At 45.1% G+C, this 14,107-nt stretch overlaps 1 protein-coding gene across 1 annotated transcript in view; it reads right to left on the bottom strand.

The window, feature by feature from the left end:
- LOC138740836 (anamorsin-like) overlaps nt 1-13,722 on the bottom strand; it is a 78,626-nt gene extending 64,904 nt beyond the window's left edge. The window contains exon 1 of the mRNA XM_069894035.1: nt 13,651-13,722. Coding sequence (XP_069750136.1) covers nt 13,651-13,660 — 10 coding nt within the window. The 5' untranslated portion in view covers nt 13,661-13,722. The remainder of the gene's footprint in view (nt 1-13,650) is intronic.
- Nucleotides 13,723-14,107: the final 385 nt, after the last annotated feature.

Below are 14,107 nucleotides of genomic sequence, written 5' to 3'. Positions count from 1 at the left end.
CTTTCCAGTGTTTTTTTTGTCTTCTTTGCAAAATCTTGATAGGCATTCACCAGTAAATTCTTGATAAAGGGTGTTGGCCTGAAATGTCAACCATTCTATTCCTCCCACGGATGCTGCTTGACCCGCTGAGTTCGTCCAGCAGATTGTGTTTAGCACCAGTACTGTCTTTTGGACTAGAGCCCAGAGCAGCCATTCATTCTCAACAAGGGTTGATTCATTCATTCAAGTAAAAGCCTTGTTAACATGAGTATTTTTTATGATTTTTATTATGTAGTAGAGATATCTGTAAGAAACCAAAAGCCGACTGCTTCATTGGGAAGGGGGCCCATAAACATTGAGCAGAGTCTTAAGAGTGGGGGTGGGGGTTGGGGTGAAGGGTATAGCTGAAAAAAGGTTGAGAGTGGCTGAGGTCAAGGAGCACCGTCTTTGTCCCGGGGTAGAGGGGTGTAAAATGAGAGGGGGTAGATTTAAGATGAGGGGAAAGGTCGAAAGGGGACCCATGGTTTTTTGTAAATTCTCCACAAAGAGAGTGGAGTGAGCTGCCAGTGGAGGCTGTTGAGGTAGATTCAACTGTAACACTGAAATTATTACGGCTGGCCTAGAGTAGTAATCCCTGCAGAAGCATTCCTTACTGATTTCTTGTTCTAATTCTGCTCCCATACAGGGAAAATATTCTCCTTACCAGCTGTGTCCCAGCATTCACAATGAAGATAAGATGATCAGCTAGCACTAGGTGGTAGGTGCATGTTGAGAGCTACCAACCAGTGTTGGCTGATCATCTTCATTGTAAGTGCTGGGATACAGCTGGTCACCAACACCCCACCCTTTCCCAGTAAATAGCCCCATCCATCCAATAGTACCATGTTACTTCCTCAGAAAGGACAGCAATGAATCCAAGAACTCTCTTGGGGCAGCACGGTTGGCTTAGTAGTCAGCGCGATGCTATTACAGTGACCGGAGTTTGAATCCCGTGCTGTCCCTGTGCCTGTGTGGGTTTCCTCTGAGCACTCCGGTTTCCTCCAACCATTCAAAAAAATGTACCCGGGGCTTGTAGACTAATTGGGTGGTACGGGCTCATGGGCTTGAAAGGCGTGTTACCGTGCGGTAGGTTTAAATTCATTTAATTAAAAAAGAAGACGACGGTCAACTGAACCACAAATACTGACATGGAGGCATCTGGAGCAGCAGAGCAGAAGGTCATTGGTTCCTTCCAGCTGTTCCTTCCTTCCCTCTCTCCTGAAGTTGAGCCACACCACTCACTTCCTCATTGTCTGCTTCCTTAAGCCCATCTGGTTATATGCTAGTCAATCCTCGATTAACTTCTCATCCGTTTCACACAAGTTCATTCAGTTACAAACTGTCCTGTGCTAATTACAAAGCTGAAGGATCGATGAAATATTGTGACTTTCAGCCAATCTTAAGCCTTGCTCAGGACTGAAGTATCCAGCCTTTGTTTGATTTTCTTGATTAAAAAATAAATCAGTTTTGTTTGTCAAATGTAGTATCATTATCTCCCTAGAAAAAAATGTGAATCCAACAGAGTTTTTGTTTACCTGATCATATATTTATCCAAAGTCATCGAACTCCTCAATGGAACCTGTCTCCACAGGCAGTGCATTCTAGATTTCAACCAACTGCTGCGTTATAAACATTTTATCCTGCTTCACTCTAGATCCTCTTGCAATTCAGCCCCTCATATACTTGCAATTCAGCCCCTTCATCCAGCTCATCAGTACAAGAAGTCCCAATCTCTCTAATCAACCCTAGTCCTTCATATCTGAGAATCATTCTCGTGAATTATTTTTCTGGACTCTCTCCAATGACCTTGCGTTTTCTTTCAATGAAAGGTTCAGCGAGACTTCCTTGCTTTTGAACTCTGTGCCAAAATTGAAAATGTCTTTTGAACCCCCTTCACAATGTGAGAGATGGGAAAATTGATCTAAAATTATGAACATGGAAGAAACTAAAGTTCATCAGTTAATGGCTGTAACCAGTACAAACAGGATAAGCTTGGGGGTTAGGATGCAGGAAAGCAGAGTCAGCACGATTAACATAAGAATCTTCTAGTCTTTGTGACAAGACCATAAGACTAAGATAAGGAGTGGTAAGGAACAATAGAATGTAGGAAGTTGAGGTAGTCTGGATCAGATAAGGGTCTCCTAGCCCTGGACAGAAGTACCAAGTCCTACATATCTAATTAGCTAACCTTACACAGATTTATACATATTAAATTAGCCAACCCTAGACAGGATGAGCCAACTCTGCATATCAAGAGACTGTAGCCCTGAGAATCAGGAAGGTGTGAATAAGGACAATAACATGAAGGGACACCAACAGGATACCCCCTGGTCTTCCAAGTATACTGAAATTGCACGTAGGCAGGCAGGATTGCCTAATGCCAAACCTCTCCAGCAGGAGGCAGAAGAATGTAAGGGGGAGGGTATTCCTATACTGAAATCAACTGTATAAAAGTTGGGTGAGCCCCAGTGTATGTGTGTATTCCCAGGGTAAGGGGAAGCACCCAACTTTGCATTGTTGTAGTAATAAATATTCTTTGTTCTCAATTTTTGTCTCGAGCAATTTCTTTAAAGGTACTTCTATTTCTAACAACAACTTGCCCTGCACCTTCATATCCCCAGAGCTTTTTGCTCCTGCATCCCATTCCGGGCCTCAAACCATCCTTCCAAGTACAGCAACACTTCCCATTCCAGGCCTCAAACGATCCTCCTAAGTACAGCAACACTTCCCACTCCAGCCCTCAAACCATCCTCCCAAGTACAGCAACACTTCCCACTCCAGGCTTCAAACCATCCTTCCAAATGCAGCAACACTTCCCATTCAGGGCCTCAAACCATCCTCCCAAGTACAGCAACACTTCCCACTCCGGGCCTCAAACCGTCCTCCCAAGTACAGCAACACTTCACATGAATCTGCAGAGGTCATCTACTGCATTTGGTGTTCTCGTTGTGACTTCCTCTACATTGGAGACTGGTTGTAGACTGGGAGATTGCTTTGTTGAACACCTCGCCTCTGTTTGCCCTAATAGCGTGGATCTCCCAGTGGCCACCAATTTCCATTTTCCATCCCTTTCCTTTGCTGACATGTCGGCCCATGGTCTCATGCACTGCCAGACTGGGTCCACTGCAAACTGAAGGAACAACACCTCATCATCCGACTAAGCTCTCTCCAACCAGATGGCATTAACATCGACCTCTTTGGTTTCTGTTATGTACCCATGTCTCTCTTCCCCTATCCCTTCCCTCTAGCTCTTATGGTTTTTAGACTGCAATGTTGGGAAAATTGTGGGTAAAAATTAACATAATTACTGCTCATGTGGTACCTTTTTAGTCTGCAAATGTTTGAGTGCAACAGTAAAGGTGGTTGGATGTGCAGTCAAGTGGATGAGTGACAACAAATTTTTTTGGTATGATTTATACTGCAGGCTTCCTCCAAAAGTTGTAGGATAAATCATGGTGCAGGAATTGACTCAAAATTCCTGCACATTCTTTTAGGCTGCCCGTGTAGCGGTAAAATTCCTGGTCTTTGCCGTTACCACCTGGTGTCTAAAAACCATATGTCTCTCTCCCTCTTCCTCTGTCTCCTTTCCTCTAGTTCTACATCCATGGAGACACCCCCTTCTGCGATGAATTCTCACCTTTTGTCTCCTGTTCTATCCATACCCAATTTATCACCTTTTGCCTGTTGGCCTGTGCTCCACCTTCCCCGGCCCTTTCAGTCAGGCTGCCTGCTTTCTGCTCAAACCTTGATGAGGGGCTCAGGCCTGAAATGTCGGCAATATATTTTTCCCTCCTCTGGACACTGCGAGTCCTGCTGAGTTGCTCCAGCTTTTCTGTGGTTTGACTACAATCACAGGGTCTGCATTGTACTAATTGTCTCTTCTTCTGACCAAACTATCACTACATCTGCCAATTGACCAGCCCCTCCCCAACCTCCTGCAATGTCTCACTATTATCTTTGCAGTTTCCAACACTGCCAAGTAAAGCTCTCATTGTCTTGCATAGATTCAAGATTCTTTTATTGTCATGTAATAAAACTGGTGTAATTTAACACAAATTTGACCTTAGTCTGCCATGAAGGAGACAAAGTTCCGCTATCAGCAGGAATTGCCCAGCGCCTCTTACAGTCAGAGAAAGAGAAGTAAAAGAGAGTCCCACCACAGCCATTGAGTGTCCATGGATTTTCCTCCAGCGCTCCCACAGCCTCTGCAGTTTCACAGGCTCCCGTCCAAACCATTGGCAACCCAAGCTCCAGATCCGAACCTCCGACACATTCAGGAACCTTTCAGCGCCCTCGGCACCCCATCGCATCCTGGGTGTGATACCTGGAAGTCCCTTCAGGCAGTCTCCAGCTTTCTCATTGCATGTTGGTACATGTGACAATAAACTTGAACACCATTCTGATAACACCCCTCTATTAAAACCTTTTGACTCCTTCCACTTACCCAACTTGGAACCCAGTTGGTCACTTGTAACAGCACTGATTTACCACAAAGAAAGAAAGAATACACTCACTCACTCGCTCCTTTCAGCACAGCATGAAGTCGATTTTCATTTTATTCTTCCCGAGACCCAACATTCTTCAACTCCCCAAACTCCTCCCAGACAAACTCCTCTGACCTTCTCACTGGCTCACCACCACATGGGTGATGCTGACACTCACTCCCCCCTCCTGTGTCTAAAATTCATCACCCCTATACTGATGGTTAACACAACCGTGCATGCACGCTATTTCCCCAGCGTGTTGCATCACTTATGTCATCAGTGGCAGTCGGCACCACTCTCAACGAAGATAAGCGTGTGATTACGACAAGCTCACCTTGTGATCGAACCTTTCGTATAGACTTAGGTTCAGCACCTTCCCCTCATCAATCCTGGTCACGTCATCAAACCTCAAATTGGAGGGACCACATCCCAGACACAAAGACAAGCTGACTCTCTCTTATCAGACCTTGTTCATCTAAATACCGGTAGATCCTACCCCTCAAAATCCCCTCCAGGAACATGTCTACACAGATAGAACAATACAGCACAGAAACAGGCCCTTCAACCCTTCAAGTCTGTGCCAAACTATTATTATCCCACTGACCTGCACCCTGACCATAGCCCTCCATACACAACACAGCTGGCATAGCGGTTAGCACAACACGGTTACAGCACCAGCGATCAGGACCAGGGTTCGAATGTTGTTGGTAAGGAGTTGGTACGTTCACCTTGTGTCCGTGTGCATTTTCCCCAGGGGCTTTGGTTTTCTCTTACTGTTTGAAATATACTGGGAGTTGTAGGTTAATTGGGTGTAATTGGGCACCATGGGCTGATGGGCTGAAATGGCCTGTTTCTGTGCTGTATGTCTAAATTTAAATACCCCTCCAATCCACGTACCTGTCCAAATTCTTCTTAAATGTGAAAATTGAGCCTGCATTGAGCACTTCAGCTGACAGCTCATTCCAGTCACAGGCTTGTCATTCCTATGCTTGTCTATACAACCCTTTGTAATGAGTGCACAACATTATCCGCCCTACAGTTTTTCAGTAACGTGACCCATGACTAACGATGTTGCAAAATGCCCCAACAAATTCCTCCCAGGCTTACCAAAATGTACCAGGATATTCCTGATCACACCCCAGGGTTTTATCCACCTTAATATGTTTAATGGCAGCTTGTATCTCGTCTTACACAACTTGGATCTGGCCCAAAGCATCACCACTCACTTGCCACAATTTCTGAGCTTTCATGACCTTCTCTAAAGTGAATTCAAAGGAGAAATATTCACTTAAAATGTTGCCCATGTCCTGTGGCTCCACTCATACACAGCCATGTACATCCTTCTTTACCATCCTATGTGTGGCCCCTTTCAGTGCACAGGACTCCCAATGCTTTTAAGAACCCTACCTTTAACTGTATACATTCCCCTTACGTTAGACCTCCCAAAGTGCAGCACCTCACACTTATCCAAATTAAACTCCATCTGCCATATCTCTGCCCAAATCTGTAACTCGTCTATATCCTGCTGTATTCTTCGATCACCCTCCACACTGACCACAGCTCCACCAATCTTTGAATCACATGCAAACCTTTGAAACCTACCCACCTACTTGTCTGCAGACACTGAGGTTGAAGTAAAAACGCAATGCTGGAGAAACTCAGCAGGCCAAACAGGGCATTTTATTTAGCAAATACATTTTGTCTACACCTTGATGAAGGGCTCAAGCTTGAAACACTGTCATGTATCTTTCCTATATAAAGGTCACTGTTTGACCTGCTGAGTTTCTTTTTCATCCAAGTCACTTCAAGAGGAATCGAATACAAGAGCAGGGATGTGATGTTCAGGGTTTATAAGGCTCTGGTGAGAGCTCATGTGGAGGATTATGAGCAGTTTTGGGCTCCTCATTTAAGAAAGGATGTGCTGAGTTCAGAGGACATTCACGAGGATGATTCTGGGAATGAAAGGGATATCATATGAGGGATGCTTGATGGGTCTTGACCTGTACTTATCAGAATTTTGGAGAATGGTGGGGAAAGGCATTGAGAAGGTAGATCTAGAATGGTTGTTTCCCACAGTGGAAGAGTCTAGGATAAGAGGGACAACTTCAGGATTGAAGGATGTCTGCTTTGAGCAGAGGAATTCCTTCAGCCAGAGGGAGGTGGATCTGTGGAGTTTGTTGCCACAGGTGATGATGGAGGTCATTGGGTGTATATAAAGCAGAGATTGATAGATTGTTAATTAGCCAAGGCATCAAACTTTACGGGGAGAAACCCAGAAAATGAGTGGGGTTGAGTGAGGAAATGGATCAGCTGAAGATTAAATGGTGGGGCAGACTTGATGGGCTGAATGGTCTATTTCTGGTCCTATGGCTCATGGTGTTATATCATTAACAAAAGGGGTTCCCAACACTGATCCCTATGGAACACCACTGCACACATATGTCCATTCTCTTTCGCCCCTACTCTTCTGTGGACCAGTTAATTTCATATCCAAACTATCAACTGACCGTGAATCCCTTGCATCAGCAGCTTTTGGGTCAGCCAACCATGAGGAATCTTGTCAAATATGTTACTAAAGTAGATTAGTGATTAGTCATTGGGCAGCATGGTTAGTGAGGTGGTTAGTGCCACGCTGTTACAGTGCCAGCAACCCGGGTTCAAATCTAGCACTGTCTGTTCTCGCTGTGTCTGCGTGGGTTTCCTCCCACTATTCAAAATGTAGCAGGGTTATGAGTTAACCAGGTGTAACCTGGCGGCACGGGCTCTTGGGCCGAAATATGTCTAAATTTAAAAAAAATGTAAAGTCCACATAGACAGCATCCATTCCCCCACCCTCATCAATCATCCTGTCATCTCCTCAAAAAACCCAACTTGGTAAGACATGGCTTGACCCCTAACAAAATCAGCCCATGATTTTCCAAATGTACAGGTCTGAGTTTCCCCAAATCAAAGGGTTGCTGTTTGATCTTTAACATGATTTAAATCTGGTTATTTTTAAAAAAGATTTAAACCACGATAAGTGCAATTCTTGGATGTATTTTCGAGAGTTGTCTCGAAAGCCTGTTTGCAGGAGGCGAAAGGTCTGCTCAGCTGATGGGTGAGCGACGATTGTTACCAGCTGATCACAATGTTGAACCCAATGCTACACTGTCTCCCCACAAGGTAGCAGACAGGCCAAAAGGTTTGGAGGGACAAAGGTCGCGTTAATGCAGAAATAACAATGACAGCCGGCTCTGAACATGGAGCTGAGAGTTCGGCACGGGCGGAAACACTGGTCCTTCGAAACCACTCTGAGAGGTGAAAGATTCCCATTGCCCCACATGGTTCTCAATGGCAAAGAACTGATTCACTTCACAGTTTCACTTGGATATTTCACCTTGAAGTACGTTCTCTTTGCTGAAGCAGAAATGTTTACACTGTGGTGCTGCACAGGTGATCGATCCTAGCACTTCATAGAGCCATTCCAAAATCTGTTTGCTTTAAGTCTGCTTTATCAAGAGATTATGAGACATGAATTCCATAGTTTGCTTGGTGTCCAGATTGTTATCGATCATGAGAGTGTTGTCGATGAGAGGTGTGGGCCTGTACTGTATAAAATTTTAAAACTTTTACAAATAAAAAAAAGAGTCATCAAGGAACAAGTGTAGTGTCATGAAAGTAAAGAGTCAAGATTTTATTATTGTCGTGTAATACTATATAACATGTAATATTACATGAAATTGCCTTCTGCCTAGCGTAAGGCAGACAAAAAGTCCCCATTAGTGTTGCCCGGCACCCCCTACAGTATGAGAGAAGGAGAAGCAAATGTGAGTCCCTTCAGAGTTAACGTGTTTCCTGGATTCGCCTCTAGCCCTCCCGCAGCCTCTGTAGCTGTACAGACTCCTATTTAATCCATGGACAACACAAATTCCAAATCCGAACCTCCGACACGATCAGGAAGCCTTCAGTGCTCAAGGCCCTTTGGGAGCCCTTCTTGCGCTTAGCACGGTCTCGAATCCCAGCTCTGATACCTGGTTCCCATGAACCGATCTCCAGCGGCCCACAGTCAATGCAGGTTCCATAACCGCGAGTCGCCTACAGCCTGTGTGGGTTCCTCGGCCGCTGAGTCCCACACTAGTCTGCCAGCGTGGTCAAGCTGTAGTGTTGTTTCCTCTGCTTCTTCTCAACAAGAGGGTGTTGTCCCTGTTTCAGGTACCCTGCACCAGTCCGCTGCTCCCCCCGGAGTCTGCAACTCGTAGGGTGGTGAAGAAGGTGCTTTTTTTTTTAAACATTCAAACCTTATTCAAATTACATTACAGGAGACGAAACACACACAAAACTATAACTAAAAACCACCATAGGTGTGGCAACAAAACCATGTGAAGCAGTAATCTCCATTTCACATTACTACACATCAAATTAAAAGTCAATTTTTGTCAGCAACTACACACGCAATCCCCTGGGTCGCCCACCACTCTCATGGTCCTGTGGATTAACCTCCAATCTATTTCCCTGCAGCAACTGTACCGCACTGTGATGCAGCCGGCCAGGGCATTCTCAGTAGAGCTACTGTAGAAGGCTGACATAATAATGGTCAATGGCCTTGCCCTTGTACTTTGCTCAGAACATCACGCAAACCTCCCTCCCTTCCGCTGCCTAGGGAAGGAAGCCAGTGTACTCACTGATCCTTCTACTGACAAGGCTCAAGGATGTAAAAGCCACACACCAACAGGCTTAAGGACAAATTGAAGGCAAAAGTAGACTTAGAATACACTTAATGGAATCCAATTAACATGGAACATCTTCCTTTATCAGATCCAATGTTTCCAAACCATGCTCTGTAATCAGTACAGGCAATTCCCCGAGTTGCAAACAAGATTCATTCCTACGTCTTGTCTTCAAGTCAAATTTGTAGGTAAGCCGGAACAGGCACAAATGTTTTTACAGCAAGTCCCTGGGTAAGTCAAATGATTGTCTTAGTATTTAATTTATATTTTAACTTTCTATGCAAATTATGTATAGCCTTTCCATTTCAATAATAAACCTCTTTGTTGGTTTGTAATAATTGTAGCTTTCATTGAAGCAGGGCCTTTCATTTGTTCCATTATTCTCACTTTATCCCTTAAAATGGTTCCAATCTCTGACTGACAGCCTTACTTTTTTTCCAATGACCAATGGCATCTCATCTCTTTCTGATCGCTTTAATATTTCCACTTTATTTTCAATGGTGATCGTTTTCCTTTTCTTTGCTACCTTACCAGCACTTTCATTGGATTTATGCTTTGGAGGCACGATTACAAAGGTAAATTAGGGAATATTTTCAGCCACATGCAAAGTCACACTCTCAACATAGTGTTAATGGCAACGTGATCTGACTTAAAGTGGCAGATGGCATTCTCCTTCCTCGAGCTGATGAACCAATGAAGCCGCATGTAGTCCATCAGTCTGATGTTCTTAACCCAGGGACTTGCTGTAATGCTACAAATTTCACTGTACTTTTTTTAAATTTTAAATTTAGACATACAGCACAATTACAGGCCATTTGGGTCCACGAGCCCGAGCCGCACAGTTACATCCAATTAACCTATGTTTTGAATGGGGGAGGAAACCAGAGCACCTGGAAGAAACCCACACAGACACAGGGGGAACGTACAAATTCCTTATAGATAGCATGGGATTCAAACCCCGGTCCTGGAGGAAACCCACACAGACAGAACATACAAACTCCTTATAGACAGCATGGGATTTGAACCACTGTCCCAGAGGAAACCCACACAGACACAGGGAGAACGTACAAACTCCTTATAGACAGCACGGGAATCAAACCTGGTCCCGATCACCGGTGCTGTTACAGCGATGCGCTGACTGCTATGCTAACTGTGCTGCCCCATGTTGCTTTGCAACGCACAAGGACTCTGTGACAGCAAGAGTCACTGGAGCATGTTGCTGGTCTCACCACAAGCGAGTCTTCCGTGTGGCTCACAGGCTGCATTGTTTATACAGACAAACTTCCAGCTTTCTAGAATATTCAGTTAGTGTAGTGGTTAGCGCAACGCTGTTACAGCGCCAGCATCCAGGGTTTGAATTTCACGCAGTCTGTAAGGAGTTTGTACGTTCTCTCCATGTCTATGTGGGGTTTTCCCCTAGGGGGGCTCCTGTCTCCTCCCACTGTTCAAAAGGTACCACGGGTGAGTTACTTGGGTGTAATTGGGCAACACAGGCTCATGGGCCACAATGGTCTGTTACCGTGCTGTTTGTGTAAAATAAAAATAAAAATTTACAATCCTTTGCCATGTTTCTTAGAATTTGTACTCCAGGTCCTGTCCCTTATCCAATGATTAATAGTCTTTTCCTGTCTTTTCCAAATAAGGAGTAGTTGTTCTTCACAATCAGCTTGAGCCCTGCTGAATCATCAGAATGCTCTCTGCATCTTGACTTCTGTCAGTACTTTAAGACTCAGAAAGACTGGTTTTAATGAAGATGGGTCCTTATTTAAATAAATGAATTCATAAACCTGAATAACCGCGGACAACATGAGCATTTTCCTATTTCCAAATTCCAGCATCCTCAGTCCATTTGGAATCCCACAGTTCCAGTAATTTTCCAGTTCTGATGAAACGTTAACTCTCATTCTTTCTGATCCTGTTAATAACTTGCTGAAAACTTCCAGAATTTCCTGCTTTACCCTCGGATTTCCAGAATTTTAATCAGAGTTTTGCTGTTTTGGCAATTTTGGTGATCTGCTTGAGACCTCAGCTTGGCCTGAGATATAGACCATTTATTCTCATGGTAATAAAACAGAAATGTTATGACAGTAAAATCCCTATTATCCAGAATTCCAGCAAGTGGCAATCTCAAGCAACAGGCCCAAAAAATCACGGAAAATAAATGGATAAAAAATACAGAAGTTTAAAATTGGTGCGTCTTGCTGTTAGTTCTCCATTCACACAACACGCAGTCTCAAGCAACCAGGAAATTCACTTATCCGGCATCTACCAATCCCCGCAGATATCAGGATTCTTACTGCATTACACAAAATGGCTTTTAGTCTGCCATAAAGCAGACAAGGATTCGCTATTACCATTACTGGGCACCCCTTGCAGTCTGAGAAAGAGAAGTGCCACAGAGTCTCCTTAGTGTCAACATTTGGAAATAAGAAAATACTCATATGTCTGTGGATTTGCTTCCAGCATTCCCATGGCCTCAGTTCAGTTCAAATCATTGGCATCTTGAGCCCAGACTAAACCTCCAACATGATCAGGCCCTTGAGAGCCCTCCTTGCCCTCAGCACCCTCTCAAATCCCGGTTCCCACACGTGTTTCTCTTGAGCCAATCTCCAGCAGTCTGCAGCCTGTTGTGGGTTCCTCGACCGTTAAGTCAAAGAACAGCTCCCTAGAGCCCCTTGCTGGCCCACCAATGTGTTCAACGTTCTTAGGATCGTCTTCGCTACCTCTCCTTCTTAAATGGTGGGGGGGGGGGGTGGTGGTGGTGGTGTTCTCCCCATTTCTGGTACCCTGCACTAGTCTGGCTCTGCCCTGGAGACTGCGGCTCCTCATGACCACTGCCAAGTAGACACGCCGGCATCTTGGGCCATCTGTCAATCCTCTGCCTCTGTCCGTCAAGATTTACCTCTACCTAGTTCACCAGTCCCACACAGAGCCCCTTTCCCACCCTGTGCTCTTTACTTTGGCTTCAGACTTGATAAACGGTTTCACCTTGAAATGACAGCCATTCTTTTGTTCCTACGGATGCTGCTCGATGGGCCGAGTTCATCCAGCAGCGCATTATTCTTAAGATTCCAGCATCTGTCATCTCTTGTGTGTCTCAGAATCGCTTTATTATCATGAAATTCAACGTTTTGCAGCAGGGTCACAGCGCAAACATTCATATTCTCTCCACCTTCAACATTACTATGTTACGAGCCCAAAGGAGTCTCAATAACCAGCAGTAACAGAAAGGCAATGGTAACTTAAACAAAAACATTTTTCGTTTTCTTTGAACATAATAAAAAATTCAATGTTTAACTTCACTTCACTCCCTCCTAATTTGAAGTGCATGCATATGTAATGAGTTCTGGAAAGTTCTTTGTTTCACTGTCCAATCATTCACTTTTCACTTCTCCAAGTTCACTGGTATTAGACAATCTTCCATACTCTTAAAATAGCAACCTTCAACCAGCAATTTAACTTCTGGCACCAGTCTTAATAACAACAGATTTATCATTTTCACAGCCTGGACATCTGTACCTTTAAAGACAATAGTCCATTTCAATTCTACACCATCAGTTCCATTAACACCTCCTTGTGAAGGAGGGTATCTGTAAGGACACTGGGAGACATGAAGTCTATGCTTAGGCATAGCTCTTGCATTTCAAATGTGATGTCTTTTGTGAAATGTTACTGAGATGTCTGTTTGTGAAGTGTACCCAAACTAATACCTAAACCCACAAATCCTAACCTTACCCCTTCAGCTATATTTTATTCCATAACTGTATTCACTTATTCCGCAACAACTATAAAAAAAATATAAATATTAGTGCATGAAAAGTAAGGCAGTCCCTTTGGTTCATTGATTATTTGGGAATCTGATGGCAATGGCAATCAGCTGTCCTGCCCTGAGTGTTCATCTTTTGGCTCCTGTACCAGGGTAGGGACGATGTTGAGTGGATGGGATCAGTGATAGGCACGGCAGAACTGTGATGGGGAAGGCTTGGATAGACCTGGACGGGGCTGGGAGAGGTGGATGGGGCTGGGTCAGATAGGTGGAGCTTCGGCCTGGTAGAGATGGGATTAGAGTGGGCAGGGATGGTATTCTGGTGGGCGTGGCTAGGATTCGGAGGGCAGGGACTAGACTGATGGACAGGTTAGTAGGACTTAGATTTTGGTGGGTTCAGAGATTGGGAGGGCTGGGATAAAGATGGGTTGGGCTGGATTAGCAACGGACAGGGATGGTCAGGCCTGGATTAGTGATGGACAGGGAGTCCATGGAATCCCGATAAAGGGGGTTTTGACTCAAACGTTTGACGGTTCTTTCTCTCTCATAGATGCTGCTCGACCTAGAGAGATTTTCCCTCCAAAATGGACTTTACAATAAAATTATAGCAAAGGGAAACACGTGGCCTAATTTCATACACATATCACATTCCTTTGCATTGGAACGTTGCTCCTACCTGCCATCATTCCCTCCGGCTTCAAGCTGCTTCTCCGAGGTGTGCAGCTGCAAAACCCAACATCTGCTCTCCCAGCTCACTCATGTCTGGGTGCTGATTGGCCAGACTGAAGCAGGGGGTGGGGCCACGATTATGATCAGCAGCAGGGACAAGTAAGAGGGTGGGGATCGGTCGATGATTGGCCAGACTGGGTCGAGGACAAGGCTAGGTCGCTGATGGCATGGGTTCTGGGATGGTGATTGGCAGGAATTGATAGTGGGTGGGGCTGGATCGGTGCAGGACAGGGCAGGGCTGGTCGGTGAATGGCAGAACAGGGGAGAGATGGAGGCGGAGTGGGAGGACGCAAGGAGAGGGGGACGAGGGGTGGGAGGACACGGGGCGAGGGGGGACACGGGGCGAGGGGGGACACGGGGCGAGGGGGGACACGGGGCGAGGGGGGACACGGGGCGAGGGGGGA

The sequence above is a fragment of the Narcine bancroftii genome, chromosome 1 (genome assembly GCF_036971445.1).
Source record: "Narcine bancroftii isolate sNarBan1 chromosome 1, sNarBan1.hap1, whole genome shotgun sequence".
Lineage (NCBI taxonomy): Eukaryota > Metazoa > Chordata > Chondrichthyes > Torpediniformes > Narcinidae > Narcine > Narcine bancroftii.
Note: the sequence above shows the minus strand (reverse complement) of the source record. Positions and strands in the feature narration are given on the sequence as shown.